This window comes from Vombatus ursinus, unplaced genomic scaffold (assembly GCF_900497805.2).
Source record: "Vombatus ursinus unplaced genomic scaffold, bare-nosed wombat genome assembly UNPS02009824.1, whole genome shotgun sequence".
NCBI lineage: Eukaryota > Metazoa > Chordata > Mammalia > Diprotodontia > Vombatidae > Vombatus > Vombatus ursinus.
In genome coordinates this window covers 3,699,363-3,723,910 of record NW_020949602.1, presented here as the reverse complement: position 1 = coordinate 3,723,910, position 24,548 = coordinate 3,699,363, and the positions used below count along the sequence as shown (strand labels likewise).

Genomic DNA, 24,548 nt, shown 5'->3' with positions numbered 1-24,548 from the left:
AACAGGGTACAACAGATAGAGTCACTGAGGCGATCAACAAGTATTGATCAAGTGCTTACCATTGGACAGCCACTATACTGAACTCTAGACCCATAAGGAAAAACTATATGTGATAGTAGGAAGCACTGGGCGGAGAATGGAACTTGGATCCTAGTAGACCCAGTTTCTTTCCTTTAAAAATATTTATCTTTAGCATTCTTTTCTTTTTTTAAAATTGAGTTCCAAATCCTTTCCCTCTTTTACACCATTCCCCTACCCACTGAGAAGGAAAGCAAAATTATATCAATTATGCATGTGAAATGATACAAAAATTTTCATATTAGCCATATCGCAAAAAAGAAGCGAAAAAAAAATAAAGCGAGAAAATTATACTTGAGTTCATATGTTCTCTCTCAGGAGGAGGATAGCGTTTTTTCATCATGAGTCCTTTGGAATTGTCTTGGATCACTATTTTAATCAAAGTAGTCAAGTCTTTCACTGTTGATCATCATGACAACATTGCTATTACTGTGCACAATGATTACCCGGTTCTTCTCATTTCACTTTGTATCAATTCATATAAATCTTGCCATTTTTTTCTGAAACCACCTCCTCCTCGTTATTCACCACCGCACAATAGTATTCCATCATAATCATATATCACAATGTGTTCAACCATTCTCAAATTAATTGCCATCACCTCAATTTCCAATTCTTTGCCATCACAAAAATAGATACAATAAATACTTTTTGTACATATAGGTCCTTTTCCTTTTTCTTTGATCTCTTTGGAGTACAGACCTAGTGGTAGTATTGCTGGGTCAAAGGATGTGCACAGTTTTATAGCCCTTTGCACATAGTTCCAAATTGTTCTCCAGAATGGTTAGACCAGTTCACAACTCCACCAATAGTTTATCAGTGTACCTATTTTCCTCTCATCCCCTCCAGCTTTTGTTATTTCTGCTAGGTGTGAAATGGCATCTCAGAATTGTTTTAATTTGCATTTTTCTATTCAATAGTGATTTAGAACATTTTTATATGACTATAGATAGCTTTGATTTCTTCTTTTGAAAACTTCCTGTTCATATGATTTCACCATTTATCAAATGGGGAATGGCTCTTACTTTTTTTTAATTTGACTCAATTCCATATGTATTTGAGAAATGAGGCCTTTATCAGAGAAACTTACTATAATTTTATGTTGATCGTTGTCCATGGTACTTTTTTTTTAAGCAAAATGTAATTTTCCTGATTGTCTCTTTTAATTAGATCTATTTTTGCTTTTGTTTTTAGACCTACTTTCTAATCTTGCATCTGATATTTGCCAACTCTGTGATTTTAGGCAAGTCTTGTAACCTCTCTAAATCTCAATTACATGGCTATAAAGGTTCTTTCCAAATCAAAATCTATGATCTTCTTTGATCTGCCAAGTTTCACTTAGTTCCAAAAATCACTTTAACCCATACCAGATTGGGAGGCATGGATTAGATAGCGAGTTTTGGGATTTGTTTGGTTGGTTGGGTTGGGTTTTTTTAATGAATATAGCCTAGGAGTTTTAGTGGATTGCAAGCTCAGAATGAATGGCAATATGGGAAGAAAAGGGGCCAGAACAGGGGTTTCATTGATAATGGGAATTCCTTTCCTCTGAAGAAACTCTCTCTACTGATGCAACAACTTAGGTTAGAAAATTTTTTGGTTTTTTTTGGTTTTTTTTGAATTTTGTTTTTGTTTTGTTTTGTTTATTTGTTTTTGCTGGGACAATGTATGTTAAAGGCAAAAAGTGAACCCAGTTCTTCCTGACTCCATGGCCAGCTCTCTACCCACCTCCCCATGGTGTGGCAACATGGTAACAAAGAAGTCAATTCAATCTTGGGCCAACGAGGTTCCGAGAGTCCTCTGAAGCTCTAGTATATAATCCTGTGTCTAGAGTATTTCATTGAGTTCTGAATGCCGCAGTTTGGGAGGGATGTTGATAATCTAGAAGGTCTTCCAAAATTGCCATCAGGATAGTAAATGGTCTTGGCATCTTGCCATGGAAAGAATGGTTGAAGGAAATGGGGATGTTTAGCCCTGAAAAGAGAAGACTAGTCAGAGGTGGGATGTGAGCCATCTTCCAGTATTTGAAGGGCTAATTCGTGGCAAAGGGCTCAGACTTGTTCTGCTGGGCACCAGAAAACAGAACCAGCAGTGCTGGGTGGATGTTGCAGAGAAGCATATTTAGACTTGATGTAAAAAAAAATAATAAAAACAAAAAACCAATAACACAAACAAAAAACCTTGTCTAACAATGAGAGCTATTCCAAAGTAGACTGGGCTGCCATAGGAGGTAGTGAGTTCCCTTCTCTGGAGGTCTTGAAGCAATGGCTGGAAGACCACTTTTCAAATATGGTGTAGAGGAGATTCTTTCCCATGTGTGGATTGGTCTTTGTGATCACTGAGATCCCTTCCAACTGAAAAACGCTCAGATTCACTTCTCTATGCCAGGAATGTCATCTGTCTTCTCTTTACCTGTTGAATCCCTCCCTGTCTTTAAAGCCCAGGTAATAGATTCATCAAAGCTCTGATTTAGGAGAGATCTTGGGGTCCATATAATCTCAGCAGGATAACAAACTCCTCTAATTAGTTGACTTCTCCTGTGGGAAATGCCTGATGCCCTGGGACGCCTACACCTTGAGGGCAAACCTGGATCACAGTCTTCTTCTCAACTTCTTCCCTAGACTGTGAGCTCAATGAGAGGGAGTAGCTTTTTGCTTTTCTTATATCTTCAGTGCTTAGCGTAATGCCTGGCACATAGTAGGTGCTAAAGAAATGCTTGTTGACTGACTGCTACATGTATATTGATCTCATATCACTCAGATGCCTTTCCCCTTCTATCTCCTCCTTTACCCATGTCACATGAAAAGACAGTCCTTCTCCTTGCCAAGGCAAACCCCTCAACAGGCATAGATGTTCCCCATTCTGTCCTATCTTCTTCAGCAGAATTTTGCTCTATTATCCCCACATCTCATTTGTCTTCATTCTCTCTCATTGTACTTGTTCCTTCCCTGCTGCTTATAAATACGCTCAAATCTCTCAAAACTTATTTGATCTATCTATGCCCAGTAGCTATCCTCCCATAACTTTCCTTCCTTTCATGGCTAAAATCCTAGAGAAGACCTGTCTATAATTTATGCCTCTGTTTCTTCTCACCTCAAACACCTTAACTTCCTAGTTCTTCCTTTCCAATGGCCTATTCCACCCCACCACAGCTATGCATAGAGATGGTCATACTTTTGATCTTGCCTACTCACGAGAGTTCTACTTTTATATCCATAAAATTTCTTTATCTGACCATGATTTATTGCCATTCCATATCTCCTTCTGCCTTGTGACCTCTAATGCAGTTCTTCTTCTTTACCATGGCCCCTAAAGCCTAATATTGCTCAGTTCTTTTCCAGGCCATCACCCCTATGCTAAACTCTCTTCCCTTTCCCATCTCGACTTCTTGGTGAACTAGTTCTCTTTTCTCGAGTCCCTTGTCCCCTTAGTCTATTGACAGCTGTCCTGGATTACTGCCATCATCCCTTGAGTTCACTCTTATTCTCAGCCTGCTGCACAAAACTGGAGAAAATCACAAAATTGTGTTGACTGAGTCCAGTTCAAATTTAGATTACAGAATCTCAAAAGGGCCTTCCCTGCAGCAAGGTAATCCTTTTATAACTCTCTAATTGATTCACTATTCCATTCCCCACAATGACTGTAACAAACCATTTTGTCCCTCCTCACACATCCTATGGCTCCTTCTCCCTCCACCTTTTCAACTAAGAACCTTGTCTCATGTTTCAATGCAAAGAATGATAGCCATCAGACAAGTGCTCCTTTTCTTTCTCTCCTCCTCATTTTATATCACTCCGATACCTTTTCCCACTATCTCCTTCTTCATACTGCCAAGGCAAAGCCCTCGTCATGCACAAGTGATCCCATTCCATCCCATCTTGTCCAGCAGATTGCCCCCGCGGTTATCTCCTCTCTCTCACTTATCTTCATTTTCTCCCTGGCTATCCGCTCCTTCCCTCCTGCTTACAGATATGGTCAGATTTCCCCAATCCTCAAAAAACCGTTATGTGATTCATCCATCTCTGCTAGCTACCATCCAGCATCCTTCCTTCCCTTTATCATTAAATGCCTTGAGAAGACCATTTACAATCCATCTCTCCACTTCCTTCTTCTCATTCTCTTCTTAACTCTCTGTCTGCAGTCTGGTTTCCAATCTCATCATTCAGTTGAAAATTCTATCTCTGAAGTTGTCAGTGATCTCTAAGTTGCCAAATCTATTGGCCTTTTCTCAATTCTAATCCTTTTTTACCTCTCTTCAGTTTCTGACACTATTGATCACTCTCTTCTTTATGTTCTCTTCTTTCTAGCTTTTTGTGACACTACTCTGTCCTGATTCTCCTCCTACCTTTGTGACTGCTCTTTTTTCTGTCTCCCCTGCTCGATGTTCAGGTCATGCCCACTAACCATTGGTGTCCCCCAAAGATCCATCCTTGGCCTCCTTCTTTCTCTGTACCATTTCACTGAGTTATCTCAACTCCCAGGAATTCAATTATCATTTTTATACATGACTGTTAATTTTACTTATTCAGCCCTAATCTGTCTCCTGAACTCAATCTCCCATCTCCAACTGAATATTGACCACCTCAAATTAGATATCCCATAGACATCTTAAATGCAGCACACCCAAAACTGAACTTCTTATATTTCCTCTCAACCCCACACTTATACTGCACCAATCCCTTCCCTTCCTTTCCCTCCCCTTCCCTTGAGTATTGTGTTTGAGGAACAATAAGGAAGCCTGTGCCATTGGGTCCCAGGCTATGGGGGAGGAAGGAAGTATGGAGTATAAGCAGACTTGAAAGTGGGGGATGGGTAGGTTTTGAATGACTTTGAATGTCAGAGGATTTTGTATTTGATCCTGGAGGCAATGGGGAGTTGCTGGAGTTTATTGAGTAGGGGGCTGATGTGGTTAGACCCATGCTGTAAGAAGGGCACTTTGACACCTGAGTGGAGGATGGACTTGTGTGGGAATAGATTTGTGGCAGGCAGCCCAGCCAGGAGGTTTTTGCAATAGTCCAAGTATAAGTTGATAAGGGCCTATACAGGGTGATGGTAGTGTCAGAGGGGAGAGGAGGGTGTATTTGAGAGATATTATGAATGTACAACTGACAGGTCTTGGCAACAGATTGGATGTAGAGGGTGAAAGCGAATAAGGAGCCAAGGATGACACCTAGGTTTTGAGCTAGGGGACTGGGAGGATAGTGGTGCCCCCAAGAACAATAGGGAGGTTTGGAAGGGGGAGATTTTGAGGGAAAAAGATAATGAGTTCAGTTTTGGACCTGTTGAGTTTGAGACATCTATGGGACATCCAATGCAAGAATTCCAATAAGCTGTTGGAGCAGTGAGTTTAAAGGTCAGCAGAGACTTTAGGGATGCATAAGTGGATTTGAGAATCAGTAGCATAGAGATGATAATTGATCCATGGGGGCTAATGAGATCACCAGATAATATAGGACATAGGAATAAGAGTAGAAGATGTAGAAGATGCAGGAGAGAGACTTGTGGGATATTCATGGCTAGCGAGTGTGACCTGGATGGAGACCCAGCAAAGGACCAAGAAGGAGCAGTCAGATATGTAGGAGAGCCCAGACAGACAGACAGACAGAGACAGAGGAGAGAAGGAGGGAGAGTGGCAGAGGGAGAGGGAGAGGGAAAGAGGGAGAGAGAGAGAGAGAGAGCAAGGTCATGAAAAACTAGAATAGAAAGAGCATCAGAGAAGAATGAATGATCAACAGTGTCAGACTTCAGAGAGGTCAAAAAGCAGTAGAATTGAGAAAAGGTTGTTTGGCAATTAAGAGATCCTTAGTAACTTTGGATGATGTTGGAAGCCAGACTACAAAGAGGAAAGGAAGTGGAGAGGGTCGCATCATGCTCCCCATCACCCAGGCTCACAATTTAGTTGTCATCTTACGACTCTCTCTCTCTCTCTCTCTCTCTCCCTCTCCCCCCCCCTTTCTCTCTCTCTTTCTCTCTCTCTCTGTATTCAATCAGTTGCTAAGTCCTGTTGATTCTGTCTGTGTAATGTTTCCAGTCCATGCCCCTTCTCTCTTCTGACACTGCCATTATCCTGATCCAATTCATTATCACCTCATGCCTGGGCTGTTGCCATAGCCTCCTTTGCCTCATGGCTTTCCCTACTCTAGACTACCTTCCACTCAGCTCTCCTAAAGCAAAAGCCATATTACTCCCCTATTCAGGAAACTCCTATGGTTTTCTATCTTCTCTGGGATCAAATACCTAATCCTCTGTTTGGTTTTTAAAATCCTTCATACCCTGCCTCCACTACCTTCCAGTCTTCTGACTGCAGACTTCTGATCTTACTGTCCCCCATGTCTGGAATTCTCTCTCTCCTCATCTCTGCCTCCTGGCTTCCTCAGCTTCCTCAAGTCTCAGCTAAGATCCCATTTTCTGCAATATTAGTGCCTTCCTTCTTTGATTATTTCCAGGTCATCTAGTTTAGACCTGATTTGTACATAGCTATTTGCATGTTATCTTTTCCATTAGACTGAGTTCCATGAAGGCGGGCCTGTTTCTACCTTCTTTTCTTCCCCTAAATCCTTAGCACAGCACCTGGCTTACAGTAGGTGCTTAATAAAGGCTGATTGATTTGACTTAACTTTTCTGATTCCCTCCTTGTAAATCACAACCCGTCATCACTGGAATGTCAGTTAATACTTCATTTGTACCTGCCTAAAGCGCCAAGTATACATTAGAGCATCTTAGAGTGATATTTGTGTATTCTATTTCCCCAGCTAATCTGTCAATTCCACCAAGTTAGGGGTCATGGCCTACCTAAACTTGACATCCTCTCCCATCCCAGTTTCTCACATGGTACCTTTGGCCCACAACTCTTTAAAATTTATTTGTATCTTTCATTTTTACATCATGTTCATTTTACAGTACGTCGCTCCTGGCGTAGGTGGGTGGTACAGTGATTAGAACACTGGCTCTGAAGGGAGGAGGACCTAAGTTCAAATCTGGCCTCAGAAGCTTACTAGCTGTGTGATCCTGGACAAGTCACTTAACCCCAGTAACCATATGTATGTATGAATGTATGAATGTATGTATGTATGTATGTATGTATGTATGTATGTAAGTATGTATGTACGTCCTTCCCCTCTTCTACATCCAGAGCCATCCTCTGTATGGTAGACTCTCAACGAATGTCTTTACAATGGAACCAGGTGAAACTGAATCCCTCTCTTTTGTCCATTCCTTCTAGCTCCAACCCCTGCACCCAGGCAAAGTTCTCCATCAAAATCATCAGCATCCCACGCCAGTGACCCCACCACAGATGACATCTTTGAAGAGGGCTTTGAAAGCCCCAGCAAAAGTGAAGAACAGGAAGCTGTGAGTAATGACTTTTTGGACCTTTTATCACCCAGCAAAATAAATGTGAAAATAGATTTCTTAAAAAAGCCAATCCTGGGTCTGGGGCATAATTACAGAGGACTTCCCAGGACAATATTTGTTTATTTTTATTCTCTGATCCAGAGGCAAAAGGTTTAAAGGGGAAGTCCATAAAGGGGGTTTCTTTTCTTTCCTTTTCCTTCCTTTCTTCCCTCATCCCTTCTTTCTTTCATTCTTCCCTCCCTCCTTTCTTTCTTCCCTTCCTTCCTTCTTTCCTTCCTTCCTCCCTCCCTCCTTCCTTTTGTCCTAATTCTCTCTGTCCTTCCCTTCCTTACTCCCTCCCTTCTTCCTTTATCCTCCCCCATCCATTACTTTCTTCCTTCCTTCTTTCTATTTTTCCTAAAGGCATTACCTGTGAATCCTGGGCACTTTATCAACTGAAAAGAAACAAGGCTGTACTCTCCGCGGCTGTGCTCTCTTTCCCTGGATTCGTCTCCTCTCTCTAAACAATGAACTTTATTTACAGCGTGCTAATAATCCACACTGTCTTTCCACTTGATTCTATTGAGAACAACCACAACAAAAAGGTGTTATGTTCTTGTATTTTAGCCTGATGGGTCTCAGGCCTCATCCAGCAGTGATCCATTTGGTGAGCCCAGTGGTGGGGACCCCAGTGGTGATAATATAAGTCCAGAGGTCGGTAGCTAGATAGCGCAGGTTGGGGTAGGTATCTGGCCTTTATTTCTCTTTCACCCTTTGCCTGCCTGCTGCTCCTCTCCCCACTGTTTGCCGTCCCTGCTCCTCCTCTGGCTCTGCTCTTCCTACTGTGTCTTCTCCCCCAGTGCTTGTATTCTTTCCCACATCACTCCTTTTCTGGCTTCTGCCCAGCAACTGCATGGCCTGCCATTTGCTATGTGTTTGGAGGGATGGGACTTTTGTGGATTTCCCCACAAAATGTGTCTGCATGTTGGGCCAGGGTCAGGGAGGGAGGACAAAAGTCTAAAGGGGATGGGCTCAATATATTAATGGAATGAATTTGGTTTCACCCGTGGCAGTGAGGTGTGGAAGTGACCTTGCAAAGTTTGCTATGACCGTCATATGTCTGTGTTCCAATACAAGGACAGCCGTAGGACCAATCAGAATGCCAGGCCCAGTGAACCTATAGCTTTCCTATTGAGAAGAAATAACAGCAACATGGCGTAATGGAAAGGGCACTGAATTTGGAATCAGGGAACCTAGGTTTGATCCTGAGTCTGTTACTTACCACTTGTGTGACCTTTCATTTCTCTAGCCCTCAGTTTACTCACCATTAAAAAGGGGAGGTCAAATTATGCAACCTCTAGGATCCCTTCCAGCTTGAAATCTGTGATCCTATGAGGGTAGCAATGATTTAAAATGTATCTGTTTTATTTATATCTTTTGTTTTTACATCATTTAGATTTTCCCCTGGGTCATTTCCCTATTCCCAGAGAGTATATTTATTATTCCTATCTCTATGACATTTTTTTAAAAAAGAGAGAGAAAGAAGAGGGGAGAAAATAAGTAAAAACCAATCAATGCATTGAAAATAATCTGGTTTAATATGCAGTAGTCCATATATGTAGACTCCCCCACCCCTATGATAACAAAGGAAATAGGGGAGCTGTCTACTCATGTCTCATCTTTGAGGTCAATCTTACTTTTGTTTTTTTATGTTATTTTTTTCAATTAACAGGCGTCTCTGAAATTAATCTGTCTCTCCCAATACCCTTCTCAACACACACACACACACACACGAGCAAATTTTTAAAAAATTTTAAAACTCTCAGGGCATAATTAATTAGTCTACAAAAAAATTCCCACATTAGCTGTATCCAAAAAGGCATATTTCATTCTGCATCTTTCTTTCCTCACCTATCTCTGGGTTAGAAGGTGAGTGACATGTTTCTTCTTCGTTATTTTGGATTTGTTTTATTATTACATTCAGGTTCTAATTTTTTTTTCTAGAGCTAATTCTGTTCTTTATTATGGTGCAACATAATTCTTTTGGATTGAATGACATCACTTTGCATTTATATCTGGCTGTCCCATTGGCAGAGAGCTTTCCTCTACCTGACAGCCCCAGATCAGTTGTGAGCCCATTCACACTGGGGTTCCAGGGTAGTGGAGTGGAAAGAGCACAGGCCTTGAGTCTGATTCCTTGTTCTACTGCTTGGTATCTGAAGGATCCCTCTTCGAGTCTCAGTTTCCTCATTTCTCCAGGGAAAAGATTGTAGCAGATGATCCAGGGCCCTTTAAGATCTGGATTCTTTAAGAGTCATCTGTTATTGTCCTAGTTTTCCAGCTGAGAAAACAGAGACTCAGAGAAATTAAATGACTTACCAGTGTTACTTAGCTAGTAAGTAAAAGATGGAAACCCAAAAGAAAGTCCACATACCTAGAAATAAGCTCCATTGGTCAGTTATATTTTCTTTGGCCTAATTAGTAGATGACCTTGGGCAAGTCACTTGGTCTATCAAGACCTCAGTTTCCTCATCTGGATGACCTGAGTTCTTTGCAGCTCTACATTTATAATGCTTATTGTAGCATCTTCACAGCAAACCTTGAATTAACAGTCCAAAGATGCCTGTCTTTGCCTTCAAAGTGTTGGAGAGGAGCCTCACTCTCTGTACTAGATCATTGCTTCCAACCCAGCTCTCCAATAGTAAACATTCTTGCAATGCTTACTCATCCCTGAGGCTGTTCCATTTCTGCAGAAGGCTCTCTTGCACTTGACATTCAACACAGGCCCTCTCTTCTCCAGAGAAAGCTGCCATTCTGGTGAGAGTGGATCCCACCATGTTCCCCAGCTCTATTTCATGAGGTCACCAGCTATGTTCAATTTCGATATGTTGCCCCAATTCTTCCATTCTGGTGTATGGTGGGAGTGCACAGCCATCTAGCAATATAGTTTTCATCCTGACTTGCATAAGCCAATCCATTTAGCCAGTAAACTGGGATCAGCATCCTGAAATGCATTCAAGGACACCTTGGTGCCACTCTCTGAGCATCTGCTACTTCCACCATTATTGAAATCCATCCATCTCTTTGTTGTACCACACTGCTTGATCTTATTCATTTTATACTTCCAGCTTGTAGAGATCTTGCTTGTTTACTAATTGTGTGTTCTAGAGGAAATTACACTCCCATTCTGGGCCTCAGTTTCCTCATTTGTAAAAAGAGAGACTAGGACTAGAAAAGAAAGTTTCAACTTTTTTATGTCCAGAACCCCTTTGGCAGTCTGGGAAAACCTAGGGACCCTTCTCAGAATCATCTTCTTAAATACATAAAATAAAATTACTAGGATGATAAAGTAAACCAATTAGAATGAAACATAATCATTAAAATATATTTCTTAAAAGTTCACTGATGCCAGGTTAAAATTTTGTAGACCAGATGATCTCTAGGTTCCTTTTCCAGCTCAAAGGGTCATAGTTACTTCAAGTTGACAAGCATGCATTGAGTAAGGGTTTAACAAGCCAGACAGGTCAACTTTGATAAAGTGACACAGATATGCAACCGCGGAAGTTTCGATAAGTGCATGGGAAAGAGCCCCATTTCCCAGGATCCTTTTATAGACAAAATGGAAAGGGCTCTTCAAGGACAAATTCCTTCTGTTGCATTCATGTCTAAAATCAGAAATCACCATTCCCAAATTTAGAATATGCATCCAGCTCTGCCTATAATTTTCCTGTTGCTATTTACTGTAACCTCCTAAGATGGCATGGTCATTTCCTCTCAAGGACCCTGTATTTCCTTGGGTGACCACTTTCTCCATATCGGTCAGAATAAGGTGGAGAATAGGGTAGCTAGGTGGTGCAGTAGATAGAGCACTAGGCCTGGAGTCAAGAAGACTCGAGTTCAAATCTGGCCTTAAACACTTACTGGCCATGTGACCCTGGACAAGTCACTTAATCCCATTGCCTAGCCAAAAAATAATAATAAAATAAATGAAAGCACCATCCTTTGAATCTATTCTGTTGGCCCAACCTCCATTTGATTGGCAGAGAATCCATCACATTTTTGTTATTCTCCTGGCCACTGTCCTCTTCAGCAGTATCAGAACTTTAACTTTCCGCTACACGTTTCAGCACTTTTGTCTTCTAGATGGGGCCGAGTGTGATCTGAAATAGGGCAGTTTTTTTTTTTCCTTTTGAAAGGTTAACTTGGAGATTTCAGAGCTACAGATCAAGGATTGCACATCACATGGCCATTTCCTCTATAGAGTGATGGCAAATCAGCTGACCTATCTTGCAAACCACCCCCCCCATAAAGAGCTCACAGAATAAGCCATCCAACGGCAACCCATTCTTAAGTGCCCAACCATTATTGCCTCTTCTTCAAATCCATTTAGTGCCTTCATTGTTACTTGTTGTTTGGCTATTTTTCAGTCATGTCCAACTCTTTGTGACCCCATTTTGGGGTTTTCTTGGCAAAGATACTGGAGTGATGTGCCATTTCCTTCTCCAGCTCTCGTTACAGATAAGGAAAACTGAGGCAGACCAGGTGAAGTGGCTTGCCCAGGGTCACCCAGCTAGTAAGTGTCTGAGGCTGGATTTAAACTTAGGTCTTCTTGACTTCAGTGCCCTCAATCGCCTGATATTTCCAAACTTTTGTTGATTTTTCACCCTGCTGATTTAGCTTCTCTATCCCATTTCAGACATTTATTTGGAGGCGGGTGAGCAGAGTTAGCAGTGTATAAGTGTTCCTCTATGTCTCTTTCCCCTTCCCCTCTTATTTAGTTTAAAGGAGAGACATCTCTACACTCCCATCACAAGTCCGACTATTATCACAAACAACATTCCCCTGGTAATATCTGCAGGGCTCTTAGGAAGAAGGGTTGAGCCTTGTTGATACATTCAGTCCACTCCGGTAAGAGGCAAGGAAGATCTCCACTGATTTCCTGTCAGAAGATGTTTGGGGTTAAGATCTTAGATTTAGAGATGGAAGGGAACTTAGAGGCCATTTTGCCCAATACCTCCCCCCACCCCTGCCATTTCATCAATAAAGAACCTAAGGTCCAGAAAACGTAAATGATTCATCCCATGTCACACGTATAGTGACAGAGGCAGGATTAGAACCCAGATCCTCTGGCTCTAAATCCAGTTCTCTTTCACATAGCATCTGTCTCCATCTGGACAATCAAGCCAAACCTACTCAGTTATTGTATCCCCAGTGCTTAACATAGTGCCTGGCACACAGTAGGTGCTTAATTAATGTTTGTAGACCTGACTTATTTTATTGTATGCTTCTCTGTAGTCTGAGTTTGAGGTAGGGAAACATGTATGAGTGAGACTCAAGGAAAGAACAGGCCAAAAGACGTACACTCACACAGCAAAGGCCAGGACAGGGGAGCAAAGAATGTCTGTCACAGGGATCCATTTCTGGGGCAATCTCAGAATGCATCATGAGCTCCTTGAAGAGATGAAAGAAAAATGAAAACATTTATTCAGTTAAATGAGTTAAGTAAATAAACTGCTTATCAGGTCCTCTCCCCGCCACAGCTGTCAAGTCAAGGAGGGGAAGCCATGCAGTCAGTCTTGACTATTAACAATGGATGGAGCCATAAATAATCAAGATCTCTGAGAAACAGAGTCATTCTTCATTCTGGTCTCCATAGCCTGAACGTGAAACATTAAAGTCTCGCTTAAGATGGATTCACCCCAAGGTGAAGCAAAAGAGAATCAGCCAGATAGAAAGGCTAGAAGGTAGCCAGAGGGTGGTGACCCTATCAGGGAGGATTCTAGAAACTGGATTGTAAGCACCATGAGGACAGGAACTGGGTACAATCTAAGCTTTGTGTCTCTCCCAGTACCTATCAATGCTCTGCACACAGAAGGTGTTTACTTAATAAATGTTGGGTGAATTGAATTGAATTGTAAACACCATGTCCAGGGAGGATGAGTTATAAAGGTGATTTAGTTCTATGGCCCAAAATCTTGAAGATTTTGGTTTGAATCATGACACTTATAACATTTGAGTGACCTTGGGTAAGTTACATGTCTTCTCTGACCCTCCTGTTTCCTCATCTGGAAAACAGTGATGTTTAAACTTGATAAGGGAAAAATTGACTCTTCATTATCATCAAAAAAGTGAATGAAATGTCAATTACTGCTGACCTGTATGCTTGCCCACCTTCCAATCTATATCTTCCAGATATAATGTTTTGATCTGATCTTTGCTACTGGGCAAGTGAGCATGAGAAAATTACTTTACTTCAGTGAGACTCAGTTTCTTCATCTGTAAAACGGCATGATAGAATCTGTAGTACCACTTACCTTACAGGATTGTCAAAGTTTAGGTGAGAGAATGTGCTGTTTATATTTGGAAAACTTCCAAATGCGTTGTAAACACCAATTACCATTTTTATTTTTGCATTAAACCTGTGTTTCCATTGGCATAGGGAACTCCCAGTGACAAAAATCCCTCTACCAATGCAAATCAGAATCTTCTCTGCAACTTAACAACTGATTCAGTTGCCTAGAACTCTAAAGAATGAAAGACTAATCCAAGGTCGCACAGCCAATAATTATCCAAAGCACAACTTGAATCCATGCCTTCCTGACTCTTAGGCAAATCTGGCTCTCTGTCCATTATAGCAAGCTACCTCTGTACGAGTTCTTGTAATCATCAAATAAAGAAGAATTGTTGCTCTTTTTTTTTCATGGACCCCATTGGAAGTCTGATAATGCCAATGAACCCCTTCAGAATCATGTTTTTAAATAAATGAAAGAAATGCTAAATTTCAGTTAGAGATTAGTAAAGAAAATAAAGATACCCTTTTTCTCCCATCCAAATGTACAGGCCCCCTAAAATCTGTCCATGAACTCCTAGGCCTCAGGTTAAGACTCCCTGAATTCAACAACCTAGGGATGTTTAGCCTAGAAAAAGAAAAGTGTGAGGAGGACATACTTGCTGCTTTCCACATTTTAAGTACTTCCCAGTCTCTGAAGGAGAAAAAGATATGGACCATGAGGGAAAAACTGACTCTTCATTACCACCAAAAAAATGAATGAAAGAAGGTCAGTTACTGCTGACCCATATGCCTACCCACCTTCTAATCTACATCAAAATTTTATGAGCATAATATATCCCTACATCCAGAATAACCTTGATGAGGGTATTAGAAGGTAATAGGGAAGCATTGAGAAACAATATTCTACATTAGACCATAGACTGTAAGATATGGAAGAGAGATTAGGTCTAATTCAGCTTGGCCCCAGAATCAAAAACCAACAGGCCTTCTGGCTGAAGACCATCAATCCATAGGATCAAAGGATTAAGAGCTAGAAAGGACCTTGGAGATTATTAAGAACTGGGAGTCAGTGTGGCATGGTGGAGAAATCATTGAATTGGAAATGAAGAGAGCTTCAGTTGGAGATCTTATTTGGGAGACTTAATAACTTTGGGATTGAATGGCGTATGAAAGCATTTATTAGATGTATACTGCTAAGTACTAGGAACACAAATAGAAAACAGGGATTTCCTGTTTTCAAGGAGCTCACATTCTAATTGGGGAGACAAAACATCAAAGAGGGTTCATGTTTATGCTAACTTTTTGGAAGATGAATGGATTAGATAGTACTTAGAGAAAGTCCAAAAGCTTCCTAGCCTTCTGGGCTTAGGACCAGAGCACCTTAGGGAGTAATGGCAAGCTGGGTGGTCCCCTACCAAGCCAAGGATGAGAGTGGCATGGGGCTCTGAAATGTCTTCAGCAGATGTAGGATTATCTGGGAGTTAGCATCTATCTGACTGTGGACATCCTGTGCCTGATGAGAAGAGGTCAGTGGAGCAACAGGGGCTGTGTAGGGATGGGAGAAATCCATGGCCCCCTTCCCATTGATCAGCAGGGGTGAGGAAGAGGAAGATCCTCAGTTCTCCAGGGGTTTGACATTTTTTGTGTCATGTACCCCTTCTCTAGATAATGTTTTTAAATAGAAAAAATAAAATTCATAAGTTTACAAAAGAAGCTTATTACATTGAAATGCAGTTGTCATTTTTTTTTCCTAAAGTTTACAGACCCCAGGTTAAGAGCCCTTTTCTTAAAGCACAAAGCATCAAGGCTGAGAGAGTCCTTACAGCACAGAACCTTAGCACTCAGAATTGAGATTAGAGTTGGAGGCCTGGAGTTGGGTCTAGGGACTTTAAAATATGTGTTGTCTAGCCCCTTTATTTTAGAAGAGAGAAAGTTAAGGCCCATAGTGGAAGTGACTTGTCCAATCACACAAGTAGAGCCAGGACATATTCTCATATTGTTTGGCCCCAAATTCCATTCTCTTCCTGATCAAATTCCAAGCATGAAGACATCATTGAGTATTTGGAGTAGATAGATAAGGCCTCTTAGAAGAAGATTTGGGCTAGATCTTGAAAGACAGAGAAGGAGAGGAAGACTTTTGATCTGAGCGAAGCAGCATGAGCAAAAAGGGGGCAGAGATGAGAAATTTTAAAAGATGTGAAGAAACGACAGTGAATAGACCATTTTGGCCAGTGCTCACTTCTGGGCATAGTGGGCAGTGAGGCTAGGTAGGAAGTTTGGTTAAAGGTTGTCCAAGGCCTTGAATGTCAGACCAAGGATATTAAGATAATAGATTTAGATCTGGAAGGGTATATATTAAATGTCTAGTCCAACTCTCTCATTTTACAGAGTTGGACACTGAAGCTGAGGTAAAGTATCTTGCCCAAATTCATAAGTAGTAAGTCTCCAAGCTTCAAATTGACCTCGGGACCTCTAGCCCCAAACCTTTATACCACCTGGCCTCACCTGTGAACAAAAAAGAAGATAATCTGGTCAAAGGGTGAGAGTGAATGAAGGATAGCCATTATGTAGCCCACAAGCTCCATTGGTGTCTCTCACCCCCCGATATCCAGAGAAAGCCAAGATGACCCCCAATATAGGATCATAGAACTAAAGCTGGAAGGAACCCCAAAGGCCATCTAGTCTAACCTCCTCATTTTACAGATGAAGAAGCTTAGGCCCACAGATGAGAAATGATTAGCTTAAGGTCACACAGGTAATAAGTATTAGAAGTGAGATCTGAACCCAGGCCCTGTAGAAGGACATGAACACAATGGCTCCAACAAAATTGGGAAGAAGAATGGGGCTAATCCATGGCCTTGAGGCTACATATGGGTCTTCATAGCTTCCAATGACCTCCCCCCACCCCAAGCAATCATAATGAAGAATCCCCACACCTCAGAGCCTAGAGAAACCTTAAAAGTTATTTCATTCAACATCCCTCCCCATAGAGGAAACCCTTCTTCGACATGCCTGACAGTTGGTCACCCAGCCTCTTAAAACTGCCACTGCAGAGGAAGTCACTGCCTTAAGAAACAGCCCAGTCTACTGTTGGACAGCTCTTGTTGTGAGAAATTGCTTTATGTTGGCCTGAAATTTGCCTCCCTCTAACTTTTCCTTGTTAGTCTCACTCCTGTCTTCTAGAACTACCCTGAAAAAAGACCACTCCCTCTGCCACATAATAGCCCTTCAAATACTTTAACACACTTCTCCTAACTCCATCTAAATCTACTTTGGACTAGACATCCCGTGTTTGTTCAGCTGATTTTCGTTATTCAGGTTGCTCTTAATGGAACTAGCTCCATTCAGTCCCTCCCAAAATTCAGTCCAACTCAGTTCATTTCAATTCAACAACCTATTAGGGAGTCATCAATGATGTTTGATCATGGGAGTGCACAAAACAGAATGACCTTTTAGGCAGCTAAATTTGTCAGTACAGAGTGGGCATAGAGAGGGCAGGAGAGATAGAAGTAAGCAGACCAGTTAAAAGGTTCTCATAATTCAAGCTTGTGGAAATAAGGGTAGAGCCAAGAGGAGGATGGTGACAGCTAAAAGACAGGAACAGATTTGAAATACATGACAAGGAAACATGGCCAGGTCTCTGTGGTGGATAGCATTGGGGAATGAAGAAGGGAAAGAATCACAGATGACTACAAACTGTCAAACCTCAGTGACTGAGCACCATTAACAGAAATGGGAGTGTAAAATACAATGAGCTTGGCTGGATATGTTGAATTTAAGGTGACGGCAAGAAATCTGTTACCCTGTTATTCCCATTTTCATTTTATTAAGCACATTGTATTTATTTATTAGAAAACATCTTATTTAGTTGTGTTTTGGCAGACACTAAAACCTTACTAAGGAGTGGAATTCACTAGAAAGGGAGGTAACCTTAAAGGGGTCTCATTAGAAGAAAATTTCACCAATAAGACAGTATCAAGGTCAGGCTCAAAGGACAGGATTTAGTTGAGTTTTGAATATTCAGCTGCTCTAAACTGGAAGATGCCTCACAGACTGGCCAGTCCAACCCATATCAGGACAAGAATCCCCTCGACACCATTCCCAGCCCATTGCCATTCTTGCTTTGGGGACATCAAATACTCGATGAGTATATATACTCAAATACTTGAAGAGTATATATATATATATATATATATATATATATATATCCATCCCCAAGTCTTCTCTTCTCCAGATTAAACATTCCTAGTTCTTTTAATTTATTCTTATATAGCATGATCTCAAGACTCTTCACTGTGATTGTTTCCCTACTTTTCTTTGTATGAAAAGATTATTTTCTCTCTATTTTGTGCTCAACAGTGTTTACCGCTATTACCTTTACATTTAATTCAAAAGACCTCTCACTTATGGAAAGAGCACTGGACTGGGGTGGGGGTTGGAGGTAGTCAAGATACTTGGGTTTTAGTCCTGGTCCTACCATTAATCTAAATCAGAGTTAAACAAATTGCTTTTAACTTCATTGTCCTCAGTTTCCCTTAAAATGAGTTGTCTTGGGAGGCAGTGAGCTCTACTTCATTGAATGTCCCCAAACAAAGGTGGATGGCTATTTGTTGAGAATGGTGTAGTGAAGATTCTGGCCCCAGTATGGGTTGGTCTTTAAGGGATTGGACTAGATTGCCAACTAAAGTCCTTTTGAGTGCTGATGTTCCATGTTCTATGGATGTTTTATTGTCCAGCATTTTACATACTAAGCTCTTTCTTGCATTAATAGTCTATGTGGTTTGTGCTTTAGCATTGCATATTCTAAGTTCCTGTGCAACTCCAGCAATCTAAGTGCTATGTTCTAAGCACCCTTGAAGCTCTAGCCTTCTGTGTTCCAGCATTCTGTGTCATAAGGTCCCTCCCTATTCTAGCATTTACATTTTCATGCCAGCTATACTATTATGCATGATTATGTCCCTCCCAGCTCTAATGTGCTACATTATAATATGCTTTGCTCTATTAGACTGGAAGCTCCTTGAGAGCAGGGACTATTTTTTTTTTGTTTATTTGGCCTTTCTTTGCATCCACAAGGCTTACTTAGCACAGGGGCTAGCATATAGTAGGTGCTTAGTAAATGCTAGTTGACTTAAGTTACTTTATAATAATAATATTCCATATCTCAGTACCCTTATCATAGGGTCCCCTAAGCATTAGCATTCTATGTTTTAACAATCAGCAAGGCACACCTTTTGCCAAATGCCTACATTGGTGCACAGTGTGGTACAGGCAGTGGACCAAGGTTCAAATATTGTCTTGGACATTTGCTTTCTTTGTGACTTGGGAAGTTATTTTACTTCCCTGGGCCTCAGTTTCCTCACTTGTAAAATGAATGAAAGAATTAGACTAAAGGAACTCTGAGGACCCTTCTTGATCTATAACAAACATTTTTGGAAAAGGGCTATAATTTTTTATATTATGACATTTGACAGATCTAACATCATTACACAGAATGTGATTTCATTATGATGGAACACCTTCTACCAACTCGGATCAATACCTGCTCTGTGCCTCAGATAGTCTTAAAGAATTACCTGAGGTTAACTGGCTAGCTCAGGGTCGTACAGTCAGGTTTGAGTCAGAGGCAGGGCTTGAACCCAGCTCTTCTGACTACAAGGCCAGCATGTTGCCTATCCATTTTATGATACTCCCTTCCCATGAGGACATTACAACACTCATCTGATCTGGGAATCATCAGGTGTTTGGTGTGTTCCGCATCATTGATAGGGATAACTGAGCACTAACTATTGCCTTGTTGTGAAGGCTGCTCAAATCTAAATTCAGGCTCTCTCAGGATCTGTGAATATTTATCACTGCTTTGGAAAGTTAATGTTGGCTGCCAGTAATGAGCCTGGCTGAACTTGCTGCCTACTTCTGTTTTTAGGTGTCCCTCTCTGTCGGATTAATTAGCTTCCAGAATTAGAATATAGTAAATTGTCGGGGGAGATCAAGTCACGCTGACTTCTTAGGGTGTCTGGGATGAAGGTGGAATGGAGAGAGCTGGAATAGGGAGGGATCGGAGTGCCACTCTTCAACGATAGCCCAGAAACGTTGATGTTAACATCCTTCCCGGCAAAATACAATATTTCTTCCAAACAGTCACATTTAGCATTTAATATACCCCTCTTCCATATGAGAGAGAGAGACACACACACAGAAACAGGAAAAGAGGAAAGGAGAGGAGAAAGAGAGAGAAGAATGAGATGAGAGAGAGTGATGAGGGAGATGAGAAAAAAGATGGAGAAAGAGATGAAAGAGAAAATGGAGAAAGAGATGAGAGAGAAGATGGAGAAAGAGAGAGAGGGAGAGAGAGAAAGAGAAATTTCATTTAAAGAGGGAAAATGATAGTTCAGACCAGAGAAGGAGAGTAATATATGCCCATTTCATAGCATCATAGATTGAGAGTTGGAAGGGAACTTAGAGTTCATTGAGTCCAATACTCTCATGTTACAAACTGAAACTGAGGCGCAGAAAGGTAAAGTGACTTACTGAAAGTCGTACAACTAGTAAGTATCTGAGGCAGGAATTTAACTCAAGTCTTTCTGACTACATGCTCAGTTCTATCTCCCTCTCAAAATTACTTTGAAAACTAATTGGTATGTAATTATCATGATCAGATTTAGGCCTCAGAGAAGAGTTAAAACACTCTTAACTCTCATGGGAGAAGCTCTGGGAGTATAGGTAACATTGCGTACGATTTCAGATTTGATTGATGTGTTTGGTGGTTTTGCTGGACTGCCTTTTATTCCTTTTTTCAATTTTTTTATGACAAGTAAAGGCTCACTCAGTTTGAAGAGAGAGATCTATGCAGGAATTAATGTGTTGTTAAAGATTAAAAGTATCTATAAAAATAAGATTCTAAAAGAAGAATAGAAAAATTACTTTAAGTACTTGAAATATTGTGTATTTGCTAACATGCACACATGTTGTATGCCTCCTGCAGAACATAATCTTCTTGAGGTCAGGGATTATTTGTGTTTGTCTTGGTATCTGCAGCACCATGCACCCAGTAGTCTAATAGATGTTTGTTGAATTGCTCAAGGTTACATGACTTAGTTAATGTAAGAGGTGGGAACTCTGAAACCAAGGCCCACTGTTCTTAACACTACACCCTTAAAATGGACCATATTAAAGCAAAAATCAGAAGATATTTTGTGAGTATCTCTTTATACAGATGTCCAATTATTCATGCCTCATCAGAACTTAGATATTCTTTGAAATAGAGTTTGTACCATTTCAAGTGACCATATTTTGAAATGCATCGATGTGTAGAGGAAGGAATGGAGTGATAGGAAATACACATGGAGCCCATCTGAAGTCAGTCCATAAGCAACCCTTGAAAGCTACAGTCCTCTTCTACAAACTTTGGCTTCAGAATAAAATTAAAACTCTATGCCCTACCATTCAAAACCTTCTGCAATCTGATGCTATCCTCCTTTTCCATCCTTATCTCATTTCCCCCCTTGTGCTTCAATCAGAATGGTCCCACCTCTATACCTTTGCTCACAGTGTCACTAGAATATCACTCCTCCCCTTTTTGTTGAAATTCCCAATGAATCCTTTAAGATTCACTTCAAGTACCACTTCTTCTAGGAATTCTCTCCAAACAGCAATGACCAGTTACCCTAGACTTTATATAACATGTCATTTTGTAACTCTTTATTTCATTTATTTTCATCATTTCATACATTTTCCCTTTATTTTTTTTATTGATTATTTATTTTTTTTATTGATTTTTTTTTTATTTTATTTTTTATTGATGTTACTTTCTTTTTCAAAAGTACCACTGTCTGTCCCCAATGACAACCTCCGCTTCACCCACAGGACCCTGCTTGGAACAAATAAGTGTACTTAAAAAGAAGAAATCAATCTAGTGGCCACATATGAAAGTATGTGCATCTCTTGTCCATCCCCTCTGCCAATAAGCAGGAGGCGTGCTTTCCACCAGTCCCCTAAGGTCACAGTTGGTCATTGTGTATGTAAGATTTCTGAAATCTTTTGATGTTATTTTCCTGCTTCTAAATTTTTGCTCTGCATTTTCAGACAAGTCTTCCCAAGGTTCTATGAATTCATCTCTAATATGTTTAGGTAATATTTTACATTATAGTTATCTGTAAGATATAGTGGAAAGAGTGCTAGGCTTGGAATCAAAGAGTTCTGAGTTAAAAATCATGCCTCAGTCACTTACTAGCTGTGTGACCCTGGGCAGATTATTCAAACACTCTGTTCCTCAGTTTCCTCATCTGTAAGATGAGAGGGCTGGGATCTGTGGCCTCTAAATTCCCCTCCAGTTCTAAATCAATGATGCTATGTATGTTTATGTCACACATGCCCACTAGATTGTAAGCTTTGTCAAAACAAGGACAATATCTTACCTGAATTTATTTATCACCCTCAACGTCCAACACATTGTAAACGTTTGCTGGAAGCCTAAATGAATGAACTTCATTTGATAATATTCTCCAAAGTATATCCAAGTCCATATTCCACAGTTCCTGTCTAGGAGGACCATGCTCATTTGTGTTCTTCTGTCCACAGGAGTATGAATCCCTCTACGCGCAGATCAACAAACCTAAGAAATAGAATCATTGTGGGTTTGGGGTGGGCGCTTCAAGACTGAAATGGAAACCTACATCTCAACAGGCCTTGGGCTCTCCTGATTTCTTTGACATGACCCCATCTGACAATGGAATTGATGGTTGCCTGCTGAACTAATTCTACAGATGGACCTGACCACTTGGGCAACCAGCGGCTAATATCTATGGCAGCACAAAAAGGAAAAAAAAAAAGGAACCCCCATCATCATCATCCCTGGAACCGTCCGACAATTACTTACCCTACAAAAACCTTGAGCTCTCTTGACAAGAGTTCTGAATTGCCCACGATGGGAAATCTTTTTGTTTCCCTCAACCTCGACCATTGCATATGGAGTCACCGACAGTGAAAAGTTAACTTGTAATGGCCACTTATTTGTTTTAAGCAAAGTCAGAGGGTCTGGTGTGCTCACAAGATCATTGTCCATCAGGTTCTTGGGCCCAAGTCTGCATTTTTAAATCAATGATGATTGTTTCTCATCACTACAGAAAACTGGTCCTGCCTTGTGGCTTTGATCTGGGGGTTCCTCTTCCCCCTAGCATACTTAGAGATAATGGGTATACCATTTTTTGTACTTCCTGGTAACTTCCCCCTCCCAATAAGTGATGAAATCTAGTTGGAAATTGCCTCATGTGAAATGAACCTTAACTTGAAATCACAGAATTAAATCACACAACTGATTATTTGTGATGATTTTTTTTAAAAAATGGTTGCCAAAAGGACCTCTTTGCTCTCGTGCTTCAGGATGGAGAAATGCTGCTTTCAGATTGAACATTCTCACTATGGGAAGAAAATGCATCATCTCTCTTGGATGAGAAGGAGGAAAAAACTCATTATTTCCTAGAAAACTCCAAATGCTAAGTACAATAAAGGAATATTTTTTATTTCTCCAATCTCTTGCTGCTGTGATGCTATGCAGACAAGTGTTCTCTTCTCTGTGTGTCACTTTTTTTTTAAAGAATATTATTTGCCAAATAATTCTGGTCCAATTTTAGTTTGCAGATTCGGATGAAACTGACTTTCCAAATAGGACAACGGTGGCTTGAACAGTGGGGTAACAAACTGAACCTCTGATGCAAGTGGTTCATCCCTATCTCTTTTTTGTACATCAGAAAACTCAAATGGGATCTCTTTTTTTATTTTATATCTTGAAAAAGGAAAAAAAAATCTTACCATAAAACTCTTGCAATTTGGTAAGGGAAATGGCTTTAAGGAGGTCCAATGTTGATAATTTTTTTTGTAAATATCAATCTTACTGATAATTCTTTTAAATAATGCCATTACACTGTAGAGAGAGGAACAGGTGGCTCTGGAGGTGTAACAAGCTGGAAGGACGGTTCTTACATGCTGTATGGTTTCCACAAGCTTATGCTGATGTGATAAGGGGCTAGAGCTCAGGTGTGTCTGGCGGTAGTAACTAGCCAATCAGCAACTAGTGAAAACTGGGAGGGATCACATCAGGTAATGATCTCACTTTTTCCACAAAATTACCCAAACTTCATGTAAAGAAAAGAATATATATATATATATATATATCTATACATACATATATGCATCTAGACAGCATGTGCATATAGAGTGTACATGACCCTTTGGAGCCTGTCTTTTTGATTCTTGACTCCTCCCCTATGGAAACTGCGGGACTGTTTGTACATGACACAGAGAGTTTTAGCTTCCTTTTTTTTACATTAATTGGGGGGGGGGGGGGGAAGTGCAGTTTTTGGTTCCTTACTCTGTTTAGCACATGCTTTTCATACAGAAGCTCTATATTTTTGCCCTCCAGAGAATTCTTATACAGGTCAAACATGTTTTCCTAATGTTCCTATGCAGTTACCGCGAGTTGGATTCGCAGTTTAACAATAAGAAGAAAACTGTAAAGGGATCATGGTTCATCTGTGTCTAGGGTTGTTATCATAATTTCAGAATTTGAACAGGTGAAGGTGCATCACTGTCATGGATTTCAGTGGGCCAGGATGCAGCCACCATTTATGCTGTCATGTTGGTGTGCTCTGAAATGGCTTAGAAGAAAGCTTGGTTTCCACCAACAAAGAACAGAGTGATAGATTGGGATGGTTGAAACTGTTTGGGGCCAAATGTTGCAATACCTGGCTGCTGGAATCTGCTGTCTGGTTAGGTGTCTTGAGAACACGATCACGGTAAAATCTATGAGACTGGTTTCTAGAAGGGAAAGTGCCCAAGATACAGAGAGATGAGG

The 24,548-nt window shown here is 40.7% G+C and overlaps 1 protein-coding gene across 8 annotated transcripts in view; it reads left to right on the top strand.

The window, feature by feature from the left end:
• DAB1 (DAB1, reelin adaptor protein) overlaps nucleotides 1-24,031 on the top strand; it is a 705,788-nt gene extending 681,757 nt beyond the window's left edge. For 7 of the 8 annotated variants that reach the window (XM_027852803.1, XM_027852805.1, XM_027852810.1 and 4 more), the window contains 3 exons: nucleotides 7,298-7,425; nucleotides 8,035-8,148; nucleotides 22,277-24,031. In XM_027852803.1, coding sequence (XP_027708604.1) covers nucleotides 7,298-7,425; nucleotides 8,035-8,133 — 227 coding nt within the window. In that variant the 3' untranslated portion in view covers nucleotides 8,134-8,148; nucleotides 22,277-24,031. The remainder of the gene's footprint in view (nucleotides 1-7,297; nucleotides 7,426-8,034; nucleotides 8,149-22,276) is intronic. The other variant, XM_027852807.1, reaches the window with a different exon arrangement.
• Nucleotides 24,032-24,548: the final 517 nt, after the last annotated feature.